The sequence below is a fragment of the Phasianus colchicus genome, chromosome 38, assembly GCF_987193195.1.
Source record: "Phasianus colchicus chromosome 38, bPhaCol1.hap1.1, whole genome shotgun sequence".
Taxonomy (NCBI): Eukaryota; Metazoa; Chordata; class Aves; order Galliformes; family Phasianidae; genus Phasianus; species Phasianus colchicus.
Window position 1 is genome coordinate 2,055,483 of NC_143473.1, and position 18,161 is coordinate 2,073,643.

Genomic DNA, 18,161 nt, shown 5'->3' on the forward strand with positions numbered 1-18,161 from the left:
AGAGCGTGATCCTCATCGAATGGGAGGAATGCTGCTTTCAAACCATAACATCTCCCCTGCTGTTATCAACACTCGGTGAGGCTCAGAGGGAAGGGCAGGCAGAGATTGGGAGCCATGCGGATGTGGAAAACTTTTTGTTTGGACCCAGTCCTCGATGGCAGCTCCTCCACATCCCCACCTGATGAGCCCCACAGGACCACCAAACCCCTTCAGATCCTTTTCCTGAAGGAGATGGGCTCTGTGGGAGCTGAGCTCAGCATGGAGCAGCACTTCTGGACCTGTGTCCAGGGCTGGAGCCCCCAGTACAAAAAAGACAGGGAGCTGTTGGAGAGGGTCCAGAGGAGAGCCACAAAGATGAGCAGGGGGCTGCAGCACCTCTGCTATGAGGACAGGCTGAGGGAGCTGGGCTTGTTCAGCCTGGAGAAAAGAAGGCTGCGGGGTGAATCGTTGCAGCCTTCAGCACCTAAAGGGAGCCTACAGACAGGAGGGGAGTCAGCTCTTGGAAAGGGTCGATAACAGCAGGATGAGGGGAAATGGCTTGAAGTTGAAGGAGGGCAGATTGAGGTTGGAAGTTGTTTGCTGTGAGAGCGGTGAGGTGCTGGAACAGCTGCCCAGAGAGGCTGTGGATGCCCCGTCCATCCCTGGAAGTGTTCAAATCCAGGTTGGATGGAGCAGCCTGGTGTGCTGTGAAACGTGGAGGTTGGTGGCCCTGCACGTGGCAGGGGGTTGGAGCTCCGTGATCCTTGAGGTCCAACCCTCGAGGTCCCTTCCAACCCTGGCTATTCTGTGAGCCTGTGATTCTTCTGGCATGTCCTGCAGCACTGTGGTTGTGCAACAGCAGCCCTGGAACAGCCGTCCCCCTCACAGCCTTTACCCTCTGAGTGCCAACACGGCACCCGACGCCTGCGCAGCCCTCCCTGCAGTGTTTACAGCTCTGTGCAGCACCTCCTGGCTGAGCAGAGCCCCTCTCCTTCTCCTCTCCACCTCAACCTCCTCGGGGCTCTCATCCTTTCCCCCCACCAGGAGATGCTGCAGGGTGCTACGAGCTGTGCCCTCCCCATTGCAAGACAGAAGGGGGGGAAAAGCACCACCCCTCACCTTCTGGCCACTTTGCAAAAGTGCTTTGTGCAATGCACCCCAGGCCCCATCAGACTTCTTGGCCACCAGGCAGCGTTTGTGACAGGCTGTATCCCGACCTGCAGCACGCCTTGGGTGTCCCAGACTCACCCTCAGCTCCTATGGACACCAGTTTGACGCCTTTGCTGGCGATGAAATCGAGTGCTTTGTTCACGTTGTTGATTTTGTGCACCCTCATCTTCCCTCGCTCCGGTTTTGGCAATCGTTCCCCTGGAAGGAAGAAGCAGAAAGGATTACAGCTCACAATGAGGGTTAAAAGCCAACAAACAGAGAGGGCAGAACCCGTGGGACAGGGCAGTGCTCTTCTTTCTTTTTTTTAGGTGAGTGCAGAAACAAAACCCAAAGGAGCATCACCTGAGATCACCTCCAGGAGCAGCATCAGCTTCAGGCCATCACGAAAGTCCTCGTCGATGTTCTCGATCTGCGTGCCAGCCTTCCGCAGGTGGGAGTTGCACCAGGCTGTGAAGGTCTGCAGGGAGGACACTCACAGCTCACTCACCCCATAAGGCAGCCAACGCCACGGCGCTGCACCCCAGGGACCTCAGCACGTCGCCCTGCTTGGCACCCAGGAACAAATTCCAGCACCCAGCAGCAAATATTTGCTCCCGGGAGCTGGTGAAGGTCACAGCACTGAGCTGAGAGCAAAGCAGACCCTGTGTGCTTCCCCTGGGCTCCTTTCCCACCCCTTCACCCCATTTTCCCACACTGTTTGTTTGCAGCCCGACGCCACGGCAGGAGCAGCTGCTTCCTGCTGCTCGCAGCGCTGCCTTCGCCCGACCACGAGCTGCACCCTGAGCTCACTGCTCTCCTCTGAGGGTGTAAATGCTGAGTGCTGCAGGACACGGCAGCTCCCCTGGCGTTTGGAGAGAAATGCAATTAAGAGGGCAAAGCTCACGACGTGCCCAACTCCCACTGCCCAGCAGCCAGCCGGGGCTGAACGGCGCTTTGTTCGGCGCTGAGCTCACGGCCGGGGAATGCTGACAGCTCTTAACGAGCTGCAGGGCTGATGAGGACAGGGGGGAGAGAAGGCAGCAGGGCTGGGAGCAGATTTAGGGCTGTCTGGGATCAGGGGGGCGCACCGGCGCTGCTGGGGGTTGGCATCAAAGAGCAGAGGGTGGAGGGAGGAAGGAGGTTCCAAAGAGGTGGAAACGGCCCCAAAAAGCAGCTCCCCGCACAGCAGGGGATGCTTGGAGGGTCGTGGGGTGAGATGAGCAGCGACGCAGCAGTGCTGACCCCAAGCAGGACAGCTGGGTCACCCGGAGCAGTGCTGCATCCCTGCAGAAGCCCCGTTGGTTTCGCAGACCCCAAAGGAGCACCGAGCATCCCAGATGAGCTCCCCAAAGCCGGCTGAGATCTGCCTTGGTTGCAAATCCCACCTGCTAGGAACCCCTTGGTGACCCTAAAGAGACGTGCTGCAAGCCAGCTGGATGCTCCTGCTGTCTGTCTGATAAGAATCCCTTTAAGATCCACCAGAACTTCCCAGGGACGGAGCAGAGCTGAGCACAGAGTTGCATGGAGGTCGGACGGCCGCTGCCCTCCCGGTGCCCCGCTGAGCGCAGCAGAATTAGCGCCCAGCCGCCTCGTTACGCAAGAGCCTCGTTAGCACCATGAGGAGCTGGCTGATAATCAGCTCAGGTTTCCCAGCTCCCAGATTGCGGGAGGCTCACGGGGGGGACGCACGGACGGACGGACAGACAGATCCTGCCTGATGTTTGCTCATGGGACTCCCCTGAGCTCTGCTCGTTAGCTAATTACGGATGAGGAGCGATGCTGATCCTAAGGTGGGACTTTCCAGGCATGGAAAGCAGTGCAGCCCCTCCCAGGAGGGTGGTGGGCACTGAGCTGAGGTTCTGCAGTGCTGACCACAGTGGCAGCCCAATAACAGGGAGGTTCAGGTAACAGCAGCAGTGCAGGAATCCCAACCTGCTGCTTCACCGGGCTCAGAGCAGAGCCAGGAGCATCACCTCCTCCTCCTCCTCCTCTTCCTCCTCCTCCCTGCACAAAGCCCAAGGGCACGGCCGTGGGGCAGAGGGTGCGGTGCTGACAGGCAGAGATGTGGGCAGGGATCTGGTGTTCTAAAGGCTGGGTAGTCAGCTTTATGGAGGCTTGGGCTGGAAGCAGACTTCAGCAGGGATGTGGCTGCAGAAAGCCTTGGATGCCAGCTGATAAAGGCCTGGGCAGGCAGCAGCTCCATGAAGGTCGGAGGCAGGATCCAAGGGGGGTGAGACGAAGGCTCCATGAGGGTTGGATGCAGGATCCATGAGGGTTGGAGGCAGGATCCATGAGGGTTGGAGGCTGGATCCATAAAGGTTGGATGTAGGATCCAAGAGGGTTGGATGAAGGCTCTATGAGGACTGGCAGCTGGGTCCAAGAGGGTTGGATGCAGGATCCATAAAGGAAGGCTGGATGCAGGATCCACAAGGGTTGGAGGCAGGATCCAAGAGGGTTGGATGAAGGCTCTATGAAGGCTGGAGGCTGGATCCCTAAAGGTTGGATGAAGGCTCTATGAGGGCTGGAGGCTGGATCCCTAAAGGTTGGATAAAGGCTCTATGAGGGCTAGAGGCTGGATCCATAAAGGCTGGATGTAGGATCCAAGAGGGTTGGATGAAGGCTCTATGAGGACTGGCAGCTGGGTCCAAGAGGGCTGGAGGCTGGATCCATAAAGGTTGGAGGCTGGATCCAAGAGGGTTAGAGGAAGGCTCTGAGAGCTGGAGGCTGGATCCATAAAGGTTGGAGGCAGGATCCAAGAGGGTTGGAGGCAGGATCCAAGAGGGTTGGAGGCAGGATCCAAGAGGGTTGGAGGCAGGATCCAAGAGGGTTGGAGGCAGGATCCAAGAGGGCTGCAGGCTGGATCCCTAAAGGTTGGAGACTGGATCCCTAAAGGTTGGAGGCTGGATCCACGAGGGTTGGATGAAGACTCTATGAGCTTTGGAGGCTGGATCCATAAAGGTTGGATGCAGGATCCAAGGGGGTTGGAGGTTGGATCCATGAGGTTTGGATGAAGGCTCTATGAGGGCTGGCAGCTAGCTCCATGAGGGTTGGGTGAAGGCTCCATGAAGTTTGGAGGCTGGATCCCTAAAGGTTGGAAGCAGGACCCATAAAGGTTGGGCGTAGGATCCAAGAGGGTTGGATGAAAGCTCTATGAAGGTTGGAGGTAGGCTCCAAGAGGGTTGGATGAAGGCTCTGAGGGCTGGAGGCTGGATCCCTAAAGGTTGAAGGCTGGATCCATAAAGGTTGGATGTAGGATCCATAAAGGTTGGATGAAGGCTCTCTGAAGGCTGGAGGCTGGATCCCTAAAGGTTGGAGGCAGGATCCACGAGGGCTGGAGGCAGGATCCATAAAGGTTGGATGAAGGCTCTACGAGGGTTGGAGGCTGGATCCATAAAGGTTGGATGCAGGATCCAAGAGGGTTGGAGATTGTATCCATGAGGTTTGGATGAAGGCTCTATGAGGGCTGGCAGCTAGCTCCACGAGGGTTGAATGAAGGCTCCACGAGGGTTGGGTGAAGGCTCCACGAGGGTTGGCTGCAGGGATCCAGTGATACCAAGGCCCCTCCTGGGAGGTGAGCGCACGGCTGAGCCGCATCCCCTGGGCGTTCCCGTGCAGAGCAGAGCAGTGCTGCCCGTATAAGGGCAGGAGGCTGCAAACCCAGCAGCACCAGTGCTGCTCTCAGAGCCCCACACCCATCGCGTGGCCCTGGGCTGTCTGCTGGGGAAGCGGTGCCAGGCGGGACGGCCCCAAACACGGCGGAAAACAAGCAGCAGGAGTGGAATCCCATCGATCCCATCGTGCTAAAATAAGAACGGCCCCAAACCGGGAACAAACCCTGAGGTTTTTCCACTCCGTCTGGCAGGTGGGGCTGAGGATGCTGAGCGCAGGACGTGCCGGGCGCTGCGTTCTCCATCAGCCCTCCAAATTGCTGCCAGCCCGCAGGAGCTGCTCCTGCAGAGCGCAGCCGTGCCAACGCGACGCCGCGACGGCCCCGTGCCCACCCGGTGGGTTAAAAATAGCTGCCAAGAGCAGAAGGTAATTAAAAGCCCGTTAACGGCCTCGCCAGGAGCTCCTTTCCTCAAAAGAGTGAGGAGCTCCTTCCAACTGCAATCAATCTCCTGCTGCTGCTGTTGCTGCTGCTCGGCACAACGCAGGGCATCGGGGCTGAAGGAGCAGCAGAGCGCAGCGCTGCTGGGTTGTGGGAGCGGAGCTGGGCTGCGTGACTGCAGGGCCACACGGCTGCTGGTTTGCTGGGTGCTGCACGGCCAGCCTTGAACCGCAGGAAGGGAGATAAGGAGCTCAGCACGGCCTGCGTTGGGATCTTTGGGGCACTGAAGCTTCTGCGGCACGAGCGGAGCACGGAGATGCTTTGCGCCCATCTGCTGAGCCCGCGTGGGGACGGGGCACGGGGCTGGCTTGCTGAAGGAATAGCAATATGTTCCGAATCAAAAAAGTTCCTAAAAAAGGATATTCCACATCTGCTGTTGGAATTTCCTTCCCACGGAGGCGCTGCCGAAATGCTTTCCAGGCATTGTATCAAAGCCGCCTTTGTTGGGAGGAAGCGGCGGCCCCTCCGAGCACCTCGAGCTGCAGGGCAGCCCCCTGCGGATCTTCAGAGCCCACTGGTGTGGGGACGGCCGTGGGGCAGCCACGGAATCCGTGTGTTTCCATGGGCTCAGGGATCACCTCCGTTCAGAACCAGCCTTTCATTTTAGCGCGTTGATTTTGGGTCCGAACGACGGTTTTTTTTCCCAATCCGGACTTTTGTTTTTGGGATGACGAAGCGTGGGGTGTTGTGCTGTGTATGTGGGCAGGGGGGGGGACTCCTCCCTTGGCAGTGTCACCTGCATTGTCCTCGGCCGGGCAGGAAGTTCGTTAAGGCAGGAAATCGTTATCGGCCTCTCTGAGATGTCCTGGAGAACCAAACAACGCCCCGCAGGGGAGCGTTCCTCCACACCATCATTAATGACCAGCCGTTAATGAGCCACCTGACGCCCCGTTATCTGCTTGTTTTGGGGCAGAAATGGGAGCAACGAGTGTTTCCCAAAGGAGAGCAGTGGATGAACCGGCAGCTCCGTCGCACAACCAACGCAGCAGTGAATCCCAGCTCCTGGCTGCGGCCGCTCGTTGTTTTCTCCCCTCCATTTGGTGCTACTGGGAAGAGGACAAACTGGGAAGAGGCCGACGGGGCCGAGATTCCCCTCATTCTTTGCCCTTATTAGGTCTGCAGCGCAAGGAGGAGGAGGAGGAGGAAGAAGAAGAGGAGGAGGAGGAGGAAGAGGAGGAGGAGGAGGAGGAGGGTAGCTCCGATCTCACCTGGCGATGCTGTAGGGGATGTGGGATCCCGCTGACCTCACCTGGCGATGCTGTAGGGGATGTGGGATCCCACGGCTGCCCCCCAGGATCCCGGAGGGCCCTGAGATGATGCTGGCTGTGCTCCAAGCCAGAAACCCGACAGAAACCAAGCGGGTGATAAGAGGCTGAGTCAGGGCAGCGGCGCAGGGCGGACCCGCATTCCTGTCGGGCACACCTTGCACCGGGATGGGGACAACGAGCTGCACTGCGGTGCTTCCCTGATGTAGGGCCGTCCAGCAGAACATTTCTGCAGCTGAAAGTCAGCTGATGGTGCTGCAGGTTGTCCCGTTGGGTCACGGGAAACAAGGCAACCCCAGCAGGGAGGCAGTGGGATCAATTCAGCCCCGTGCTCGAGGCTGAAAATCCATGGGACGGAGCAGCAACGTCGTGGGGATGGGCTGAGGGTGGTGCAGAAAGTTTTGGGGAGACCTTTCTGCTGCCCCAGGAGCTGATGAACAGGAGGAGAACAACCTTGAAGGTCCCTTCCTGCCCAACCATCTGGTTCTGTGATCCTTAGGGTTCCCTCCAAGCCAACCATTCTGTGGTTCTGTGATCCTTAGGGTTCCCTCCAACCCAACCATCTGGTTCTGTGATCTTTAGGGTTCCCTCCAACCCAACCATCTGGTTCTGTGATCTTTAGGGTTCCCTCCAACCCAACCATTCTGTGGTTCTGTGATCCTTAGGGTTCCCTCCAACCCAACCATCTGGTTCTGTGATCTTTAGGGTTCCCTCCAACCCAACCATCTGGTTCTGTGATCCTTAGGGTTCCCTGCAACCCAACCATCTGGTTCTGTGATCTTTAGGGTTCCCTCCAACCCAACCATCCTGTGGTTCTGTGATCTTTAGGGTTCCCTCCAACCCAACCATCCTGTGGTTCTGTGATCTTTAGGGTTCCCTCCAACCCAACCATCTGGTTCTGTGATCCTTAGGGTTCCCTCCAATCCAACCATCCTGTGGTTCTGTGATCCTTAGGGTTCCCTCCAAGCCAACCATTCTGTGGTTCTGTGATCCTTAGGGTTCCCTCCAACCCAACCATCTGGTTCTGTGATCTTTAGGGTTCCCTCCAACCCAACCATCTGGTTCTGTGATCTTTAGGGTTCCCTCCAACCCAACCATTCTGTGGTTCTGTGATCCTTAGGGTTCCCTCCAACCCAACCATCTGGTTCTGTGATCTTTAGGGTTCCCTCCAACCCAACCATCTGGTTCTGTGATCCTTAGGGTTCCCTGCAACCCAACCATCTGGTTCTGTGATCTTTAGGGTTCCCTCCAACCCAACCATCCTGTGGTTCTGTGATCTTTAGGGTTCCCTCCAACCCAACCATCCTGTGGTTCTGTGATCTTTAGGGTTCCCTCCAACCCAACCATCTGGTTCTGTGATCCTTAGGGTTCCCTCCAATCCAACCATCCTGTGGTTCTGTGATCCTTAGGGTTCCCTCCAATCCAACCATCCTGTGGTTCTGTGATCTTTAGGGTTCCCTCCAACCCAACCACCCTGTGGTTCTGTGATGCTTAGGGTTCCCTGCAACCCAACCATCTGGTTCTGTGATCTTTAGGGTTCCCTCCAACCCAACCATCCTGTGGTTCTGTGATCTTTAGGGTTCCCTGCAACCCAACCATCTGGTTCTGTGATCCTTAGGGTTCCCTCCAACCCAACCATCTGGTTCTGTGATCCTTAGGGTTCCCTCCAACCCAACCATCCTGTGGTTCTGTGATGCTTAGGGTTCCCTGCAACCCAACCATCTGGTTCTGTGATCTTTAGGGTTCCCTGCAACCCAACCATCTGGTTCTGTGATCCTTAGGGTTCCCTCCAACCCAACCATCTGGTTCTGTGATCCTTAGGGTTCCCTCCAACCCAACCATCCTGTGGTTCTGTGATGCTTAGGGTTCCCTGCAACCCAACCATCTGGTTCTGTGATCTTTAGGGTTCCCTCCAACCCAACCATCTGGTTCTGTGATCTTTAGGGTTCCCTCCAGCCCTAAATTCTGCTTTCTGAAGCACAGCCTCCATTCCCCATCAGTGCAGAGGCTCAAGGAGCAGCCACAAAACAGCCAGGTTGGGAGGCACCTTTGAGACCAGAGAACCACGGAACGGTTGGGTTGGGAGGGACCCCAAAGACCCTCCCCAAGCTCCATCCCCACTGCAGGCTGGCTGCTCCCCACCAGCTGAGGGTCCCAGGGCCCCACCTGTGACCTCAACCACCTCCAGCCATCAGATTTTCCCAAAAATGGGCCCGGTGACGTCCCCAGGGCGCTTCCAGGAGCCGAGGGCTCACCGTGTTTTGCTCAGACACCGAGAGCTCTCAGGGCCGGATGTTTGGCTTTGGAGGGGAACCAAGAATCCAGGCTGCAGCCGCTCGTGGAGCACGCAATCCCACTGCCCCCCAGGGCGTGGGGCAGAGCCCCATCACAGCCCCCATCACAGCTGTGGACTCGGAGGCGCAGAGACGCACCCTCCCCACCTCCAGCCCCTCCGCAGGACCCCCTATGGGCATCTATTTACCCAGAGAGGACGTGGGGCAGCCCCACAGCGAGCCAAGAGCATCGCCAGCCTCCTGAATCCAAACTCAGCTCATCCTTCTCCCAAGGCACGCTCATTACCGCGCCTCGTTACCACAGCTCATTAGCGAGCCTCGTTACCAGCCCCGCTCGCCCAAGGACACCCAATTTACGCCGCTCCTTTCCCAGTCCCAACATTCGGAAGCAGCCGGAAACACACAGAGCTATTTAGGGCCACATCCTGGCTCCGATCCCCGTCTGTGTGTGTTTGGGAAGGCAGAGGATGCAGCCAGAGTTCTTTAGCCACATAGTTGGGATTCCAGCGTGGAACCCCGGGGATGGGACACATTCCAACGGCGGGACGGCAGCACCGCGCTGCCCCACGTCCCCATCGAGCACGTGAAAAGCTGCCTTGCTCTGCCTTCTTTATAAGGAAAAAGCCACGGCGTTTCGCATCTCAGCCCAAACCGTGCAAAAGGAGGGGGGGGGGGTGAAGGAGAGATTGGAAACGCTCCCAAAAAAAGGCAAATCGGTGCAGATGGGGTTGGGGGGGGAAGGTCCTGCTTCACACCCGCGATGCTCCGGTGCTTCTGTGACCAAACAGAGCTGCGTGGGTAACAGAGCCCTGTCCAAATATCGCATCTCACCGCTGCGGGATCAGCGGAGAGAAATCCTATGGATCCCATGGGTTCACCATCACCGCCGCGGGATCAGCAGAGAGAAATCCTATGGATCCCATGGGTTCACCATCACCGCTGCGGGATCAGCATAGAGAAATCCTATAGAACCTACGGGTTCATCATCACCGCTGCGGGACCAGCGGAGAGAAATCCTATGGATCCCATGGGTTCATCATCACCGCTGTGGGATCAGCGGAGAGAAATCCTATGGATCCCATGGGTTCACCATCACCGCTGCGGGATCAGCATAGAGAAATCCTATAGAACCTACGGGTTCATCATCACCGCTGCGGGACCAGCGGAGAGAAATCCTATGGATCCCATGGGTTCATCATCACCGCTGTGGGATCAGCGGAGAGAAACCCTATGGATCCTATAGGTTCACCATCACCGCTGTGGGATCAGCGGAGAAAAATCCTATGGAACCTACGGGTTCATCATCACCGCTGTGGGATCAGAGGAGAGAAATCCTATGGATCCCATAGGTTCATCATCTCCACTGTGGGATCAGCAGAGAGAAATCCTATGGATCCCATGGGTGCAGCATCACCGCTGTGGGATCAGCAGAGAGAAATCCTATGGAGCCCATGGGTTCATCATCACCGCTGTGGGATCAGCGGAGAGAAATCCTATGGAACCTACGGGTTCATCATCTCCACTGTGGAATCAGAGGAGAGAAATCCTATGGATCCCATGGGTGCAGCATCACCGCTGTGGGATCAGCAGAGAGAAATCCTATGGAACCTACGGGTTCATCATCACCGCTGCGGGATCAGTAGAGAGAAATCCTATGGATCCCATGGGTTCATCATCACCGCTGCGGGATCAGCGGAGAGAAATCCTATGGATCCCATGGGTTCATCATCACCACTGTGGGATCAGTGGAGAGAAATCCTATGGATCCCATGGGTTCATCATCACCGCTGTGGGATCAGCGGAGAGAAATCCTATGGATCCTATGGGTTCATCATCACCGCTGTGGGATCAGCGGAGAGAAATCCTATGGATCCCATGGGTTCATCATCACTGCTGTGGGATCAGCGGAGAGAAATCCTATGGAGCCCATGGGTTCATCATCACCGCTGTGGGATCAGCGGAGAGAAATCCTATGGATCCCATGGGTGCAGCATCACCGCTGTGGGATCAGCAGAGAGAAATCCTATGGAACCTACGGGTTCATCATCACCGCTGCGGGATCAGTAGAGAGAAATCCTATGGATCCCATGGGTTCATCATCACCGCTGCGGGATCAGCGGAGAGAAATCCTATGGATCCCATGGGTTCATCATCACCGCTGTGGGATCAGCGGAGAGAAATCCTATGGATCCTATGGGTTCATCATCACCGCTGTGGGATCAGCGGAGAGAAATCCTATGGATCCCATGGGTTCATCATCACTGCTGTGGGATCAGCGGAGAGAAATCCTATGGAGCCCATGGGTTCATCATCACCGCTGTGGGATCAGCGGAGAGAAATCCTATGGAGCCCATGGGTTCATCATCACCGCTGTGGGACCAGCGGAGAGAAATCCTATGGGTTCATCATCACTGCTGTGGGATCAGCGGAGAGAAATCCTATGGATCCCACGGGTTCATCACCCCACGGATGCAGCACTGTGTGACATTTGCAAGGCGCTGGACCCCAAAGCTGCCCCACTGCCAGCCCTCCAACCCCAACGTGGGTCAGTCAGGTTTGTGCCACGGCACCAAAAAAAGCAAGAAAAAGCTGTTCCAAACCCCAAGCCTGCCTCACCCACAGCCGCTGCCAGGCGTTGAAGGGAGGAGGACGCCCGGCACACCCTCTGTGCCATTCCACAACGTCACTGCAGCAACAGGGCACGGAACGCAACATTCCTAAGCCTCCATAGGTGTCGTACAGGTGTGGCAACACCCAGACGAGGGGTACAGGAAAGCAGGACGGTGATACCTGAGCGGGGTGACACCCAAGTAGGGGTAGGGGAACATGGCGGTGCCGCCGAGCTCCCATGTCAGACAAACACACGCAGCCGGTGTCAGCTCCACCTCCCCGCCATCCGACGACTCCTCCACCTCCACGCAGTGCCTTTTGCTCCTGCTGTACTCCCAGCTCCCTCCCCAGCCTCCCGTAATTAAGGTAATTAAACCAAATAGCAGATGGTCACCTGCTGCCAGCGGACCCCAAACAGTTACAGGAGAGGAGAACGGGATGGGGAGCCAGCGATCCCCACGCCGTGCAGCAGCTGAGAGCCTTCCTCCTCCTCCTCCTCCTCCTCCTCCTCTCCCCCAGTGCCCTTTCATCCCTTTGCATTTCCCCATTCCTGTGTCCACAGCGGATCTCTCCCCCCCAGCCCCCCCCCCCCCCATCTCCTCACACTCAGTTCTGCACTCCCAAAGGTTTGGGGCTCAGGGGAATGAAGCCCATTCAGACACCCCCTCCTCAGAGCCCCCAGCCCCAACCTCAGCCCCCCACACAGCTCAGACCCCACCTCAGGTCTCCGTTACCCAAGACCCCCCCCAGGACCCTCCGCACCCCCTCAGCACTGCCCCCCCTCCCCCAGGTCCTGTGTTCCCTCAGAGCCCCCCGCAGCCCCCCAGGCCCAGTCGCACACCTCAAAGCTGCACTACTGAAGCCCCCAGGACCCCCCCTGGCTCTATGCTACCCCACAGACCCTCCTCAACCTCAGCCCCCCACTTCAGCTCTCTACCACCAGAGCTTCCCAAACCCCCCCCCAACCCCTCAGGACCCCCCCCCCCCAAGCTCAACACCCCAACTCAACTCTCTATCACCACAGCTCCCCAAACCCCCCAGGCCCCTCCTAAGACCCCTCCCAGGCCTCCATTCCCCCACAGACCCCTCCCAAGCTCAGCCCCCCACCTCAACTCTCTATCACCACAGCTCCCCAAACCCCCCAGCCCCCCCTCAGGACCCCCCCCAAGTCTCCATTCCCCAAAGACCCCCCCCAAGCTCAGCTCCCCCACCTCAACTCTCTATCACCACAGCTCCCCCAACCCCCCAGGCCCCCCCTAAGACCCTCCCAAGCCTCCATTCCCCAAAGACCCCCCCCCAGGCTCAGCCCTCCACCCTCAGCTCACTATCACCAAACCCCCCCACGACCCCCATACCCCCCCAAGCTCTCTATCACCAAAGCTCCCCCACCCCCTCAGGCCCCCCCCCCAGGCCTCCACTCCCCCACATCCCCCCAGGGCCTCCTCCCAGCATCCCCCCCCCACCCCCTCCTTTCCCCTCCCCCCCTCCCCAGGCCTCAGCCCCCCACCCAACCCCACCTTCCTCTGCTGCTTCTCCCAGGCGGGATCGAGCAGCAGATCCCGGTCCCAGTCGTCTTCCTGGGCCATGTAATCGCCGTTAGGGCCCGGCCCGTTCCCACCGTAGTGGTAAGGCTGCCCGGCGCTGTGATAATCCACCATGGCGCTCCGCTGCGCTCCTCTCCCACCGCCGCGCCGACGGCACTGCGCCCTCCCGCACTGCGCATGCGCGACGCGCCCACGCGAGACTCCACCCATCGCGAAGCCACGCCCACTACACAAAGCCCCGCCCCACACCAAAGCCACGCCCACTCGAGATCACGCCCCGTCTCAAAGTCCCGCCCACTACACAGGCCCCGCCCAGTCTCAAAGTCCCGCCCACTACACAGGCCCCGCCCACTACACAGGCCCCGCCCCTCGCTCTCTCCCTTCATTAATATTCATGAAACAGGATGCGCGGGCTTTGCAGCGCCCCCTTATGAATATTAATGAGCCCACACTCAGCTCGTGTGAATATAACCCCCTCCCCCCCCACCCAATTATGCAATTAGCGAGCTCTTGCGTGAGTTCTCATCTATTAATCGTTATGTATTTAATGAATCCGGACTCATTGGCCTTAATGAGCAGCTCCCTGCACATCTCATTAATATTAATGAGCAACATTAAGCCCTCCCTCTGCCCCCCCCCCCCCAACCTATCATCGCTCAATTATTGAAACGATCACATTAGCATTAACGAGCTTTTGTATCCACCACCCCCGTGATCTAATTATTAGCCAATTAACGAGCCCTGATGAGCACGGCTGTTGAACCAACACCTCTTAATCGTTACGCATAACATCCCGCTCATTTATTATGCATAACTGCCGTATGAATATTCATGAGGGCGCTGCCCCCCCCCACCCCACAGCACACTGGAAAAGTTTCTCTCTTCACTCCTAGACAATTAAAATCCGCCGTGTTAACGAGGATGCGGGGGTCGGTTCAGAGTGACGAGGCCATGATGCTGGAGACACCTGGAGGAAGATTTGGGGGGGGGGGGGGGGGGGTCAGCAGCAGGCTGTGATTTCTGTGTGCCCCCCCCCCCCCTGCACCCACTGTCAAAGTCGATTTTCTCCACGATGTTTTTGGGTTTGATGCTCTCCTCCTGGTTGCAAATGAACACCTTGCCAGGTTCCGGCTCCGTCCATCCGTATTTACTCATCCAAACCTTCAGCTGTGCCTCTGGGGGGGGGGGAAAAGAAACAAAACAGGGCAACCAGGGCACCGTGTCACCCCTCTGTCACCTGATGTCCCCCCCCACCCCCCCGTACCTGAGAGGTCCCCCAGCATCTCAGCCAGCAGCCACCTGTCAATGTGTTGGTATGTGATGCCCACCACGTGGCAAATGACTGCAGGGAGAAACCTGGACTCAATCCTGGCCCTAAAACACTCCCAAAAAAGCACCCATCCCCCCCCCCCCCCCCACCGTCGTCGTCGTCATCATCCCCCCCCCATCGTCATCATCATCATTCCCCCCCCCCCCCATCATTCCCACCATTTCCACCCCCCCCCATTCCCCCCCCCCCCATCATTCCCACCATTTCCACCCCCCCCCATTCCCCCCCCCCCCATCATTCCCACCATTTCCACCCCCCCCCCATTCCCCCCCCCCATTCCCCCCCCCCATCATTCCCACCATTTCCACCCCCCCCCCATTCCCCCCCCCCATTCCCCCCCCCCATCATTCCCACCATTTCCACCCCCCCCCATTCCACCCCCTGTTCCCCCCATCATTCCAGCCCCCCACCATTCCAGCCCCCCACCATTCCAGCCCCCCACCATTCCAGCCCCCCACCATTCCAGCCCCTGTTCCCCCCCCCATCATTCCAGCCCCTGTTCCCCCCCCCCATCATTCCAGCCCCTGTTCCCCCCCCCATCATTCCAGCCCCTGTTCCCCCCCCCCATCATTCCAGCCCCTGTTCCCCCCCCCCATCATTCCAGCCCCTGTTCCCCCCCCCATCATTCCAGCCCCTGTTCCCCCCCCCCATCATTCCAGCCCCTGTTCCCCCCCCCATCATTCCAGCCCCTGTTCCCCCCCCATCATTCCAGCCCCTGTTCCCCCCCCCATCATTCCAGCCCCTGTTCCCCCCCCATCATTCCAGCCCCTGTTCCCCCCCCCATCATTCCAGCCCCTGTTCCCCCCCCCCATCATTCCAGCCCCTGTTCCCCCCCCCATCATTCCAGCCCGTTCCCCCCCCCATCATTCCAGCCCCTGTTCCCCCCCCCATCATTCCAGCCCCTGTTCCCCCCCCCATCATTCCAGCCCCTGTTCCCCCCCCCATCATTCCAGCCCCTGTTCCCCCCCCCATCATTCCAGCCCCTGTTCCCCCCCCCATCATTCCAGCCCCTGTTCCCCCCCCCATCATTCCAGCCCCTGTTCCCCCCCCCATCATTCCAGCCCCTGTTCCCCCCCCCCATCATTCCAGCCCCTGTTCCCCCCCCATCATTCCAGCCCCTGTTCCCCCCCCATCATTCCAGCCCCTGTTCCCCCCCCATCATTCCAGCCCCTGTTCCCCCCCATCATTCCAGCCCCTGTTCCCCCCCCATCATTCCAGCCCCTGTTCCCCCCCCATCATTCCAGCCCCTGTTCCCCCCCCATCATTCCAGCCCCTGTTCCCCCCCCCACCTCCCCCCCATTATTTCCCTCCCCCACCATTCCACCCCCCCCATCATTCCAGCCCCTGTTCCCACCCCCCCATCATTCCAGCCCCTGTTCCCACCCCCCCCCATCATTCCAGCCCCTGTTCCCCACCCCCCCACCTCCCCCCCATTATTTCCCCCCCCATCATTCCACCACCCCCCCCGTTCCCCACTCCCCCCCCAACCTCCCCCCCCTTCAGACGCCACCTCACATTTTCGGACGGAGTCTTCGAAGCCAGCGATGCCATCCAACAGCTCCATGTTTTCATCCAGAGCTTGCTGCGGGACAAAGCATCGTTAACACCTCCACCCCCCCCCCCGCGGTGCCAACGACCCCCACCAAGAGCCTGGAAGACTCACCCAGAACGATTGGAAATGGCAAGTCTCCAGCAGCTCCCCCAGGTAAAGGATCTGCCGGATGGGCCGTTCCTCCTGCTGCCGTGGGTGTCAAGGGGGAAAAAAAAAACCCTACAAATGAGCCCACCTCAAATCCCCCACCTCTGCCATCCTTTGGGGGGGGGGGGATGGCACACACCAAATCCCTGCTGGTGATGGATGGGGCATCCATTCCAAACCCCACGTAGCAGGGATGGGGCTAAAAGTGGGACAAAGCACCACCACCACCATGGCTGTGTTAGGGTACCCAATGGTGACATACAGGGACCCACAGATCCCCCCATAGGGACCCCCACAGACTCATAGAATGGCCTGGATTGAAAAGCACCACGATGCTCATCCAATTCCAACCCCCTGCCGTGTGCAGGGCTGCTAAGAGACACACAGGGACCCACAGATCCCCTCCATAGGGACCCCCATAGACTCATAGAACGGCCTGGATTGAAAAGGAGCACAACGCTCATCTCATTTCAACCCCCTGCTATGTGCAGGGTCACAGCCCAAGATGCCCAGAGTCACATCCAGCCTGGCCTTGAATGCCTCCAGGTGCATCCACAACCCCTATAGACAACCTCTTCCAATGCCTCACCACCCTCTGGGTGAAAAACTCCCTTCTACCATCCAACCTAAACCTCCCCTGTCTCACTTTAAAACCATTTCCCATGTTTAAAACCACCACCCCACACACACACACACGGGTTTGGGCTCAGCTCAGCAATCACAGCCAGCTCCTAAGCCCCCCACCCAGCCTTTAAACCCAACCCCCTGAAGTGAGAGGATACGTGGGCCTGGTCGATCATGCACTTGCAAAGGGTGAAGTCGGTGTGGGGGAGGTTGGTGAGGGCCTTGAGCAGGATTTGTGCTGTCACCGTGGTCTGGAAGAAGGCGGGGTTGAACTGGTACCTGTGTGTGAGGGGGGGGGGATGTAGAGAGGAATATGGGGACAAAAAGGGGGGGTTATGGAGAGGAATACAGGGACAAAAAGGGGGGGGTTATAGAGATGAATACAGGCACAAAAAGGGGGGGTATGGAGAGGAATATGGAGACAAAAAGGGGGGGAGGTATGGAGGGGAGCGCAGGGACAAAAAGGGGGGGTTATGGAGAGCAATACAGGGACAATAAAAGGGGGGTTAAGGAGAGGAATACAGGGACACAAGGGGGGGGGGGTATGGAGAGCAACATGGGGACAAAAAGGGGGGGGGTTAAGGAGAGCAATACAGGGGTAAAAGGGGGGGGGTTAAGGAGAGCAACACAGGGACAAAAAGGAGGGAGGTTATGAAGAGCAACATGGAGACAAAAAGGGGGAGAATGGAGAGCAACACGGGGACAAAAGTGTGTGTGGGGGGGGGGGTTAATGAGGGGAGAGGGGGCAGAAGGAGCGACCTCCCCCCTCCCCCCCCGCCGCCGCCCTGCTCACAGCTTCAGCACAGCCAGGTTGGCCTCCAGATCGTAGGCATTCTCCTTAGCCTGCGTCTCCACGTAGCGCTCCAACGTCGCCAGGTTCTCGGGGTTGTACCTAAAGACAGAAAACAAGTCACCGCAAAGAAGCGCCGACTCGGCCTCCACGAAGCCCTTCCCTCGGCCCCCCGCAGCCCCCAACCCCCGGCTCCACGCCCCGATCTCAGGCCTCAACTCCCGGCTCCAGGCTCGCCCCGCACACCGCCATCCCCCCCGCTTCCCCCGGTGCCGGTACCGGTCGATTCCCCGCAATAATTTGCCCACGTTGGCCCTCATCTGCTCAAACAACGCCATGACGCGAGGAGCCTCCGCCACCGGAAAGGAAGAGAAAGAGCCGGCTTCCGGTGGCCGCGGCGACTTCCGCTTCCGGCGCGGACGCTCGCTAAGCATGATGGGAAAGCGAGTTGAAAACACGCACTGCGCAGCCGCAGAATGAAAAAGCAGCGCCGTCATCGGCCGGGGTGGGGGGGGGAGAATATACCCGAAGGCCACGCCCACACGGTAAGGCCACGCCCACAAACGTGGCAGGCCACGCCCACACGGGGAGCGCGCGTTCACAAAACGGCAGGCCACGCCCACAAAACGCAAGGCCACGCCCACAGCATCAAAACGCCACGCCCTCTAAAAACCGGAAGGTCCCACCCACAGCGCCAGGCCACGCCCATCGCTCGCGGCGCCCTCTTCCGGTCGTGGCACGTGGCTGCGGCCTGCGTGCGCCGGGCTGG

The 18,161-nt window shown here is 58.7% G+C and overlaps 2 protein-coding genes across 5 annotated transcripts in view; both read right to left on the reverse strand.

Moving 5' to 3' along the window:
* The window catches only part of ACTN4 (actinin alpha 4), a 40,074-nt gene extending 26,934 nt beyond the window's left edge, over window positions 1-13,140 (reverse strand). For 2 of the 4 annotated variants that reach the window (XM_090129820.1, XM_090129819.1), the window contains exons 1-3: window positions 12,923-13,140; window positions 1,492-1,606; window positions 1,228-1,347 (exon numbers count right to left, since the gene is read on the reverse strand). In XM_090129820.1, the coding sequence (XP_089985946.1) occupies window positions 1,228-1,347; window positions 1,492-1,606; window positions 12,923-13,063 (376 nt within the window). In that variant the 5' untranslated portion in view covers window positions 13,064-13,140. The remainder of the gene's footprint in view (window positions 1-1,227; window positions 1,348-1,491; window positions 1,607-12,922) is intronic. The other 2 variants (XM_090129822.1, XM_090129821.1) reach the window with 2 other exon arrangements.
* A 581-nt stretch (window positions 13,141-13,721) lies between these two features.
* EIF3K (eukaryotic translation initiation factor 3 subunit K) lies at window positions 13,722-17,841 on the reverse strand. The gene is made up of 8 exons (XM_090129827.1): window positions 17,672-17,841; window positions 17,396-17,494; window positions 16,761-16,881; window positions 15,943-16,017; window positions 15,795-15,861; window positions 14,214-14,291; window positions 13,999-14,124; window positions 13,722-13,916 (listed from the first exon to the last, which is right to left on the reverse strand). Exons 1-8 carry the CDS (start codon window positions 17,824-17,826, stop codon window positions 13,885-13,887), a joined length of 753 nt encoding a protein of 250 aa, XP_089985953.1. The 5' UTR covers window positions 17,827-17,841; the 3' UTR covers window positions 13,722-13,884.
* Between the last annotated feature and the right edge of the window lie 320 nt (window positions 17,842-18,161).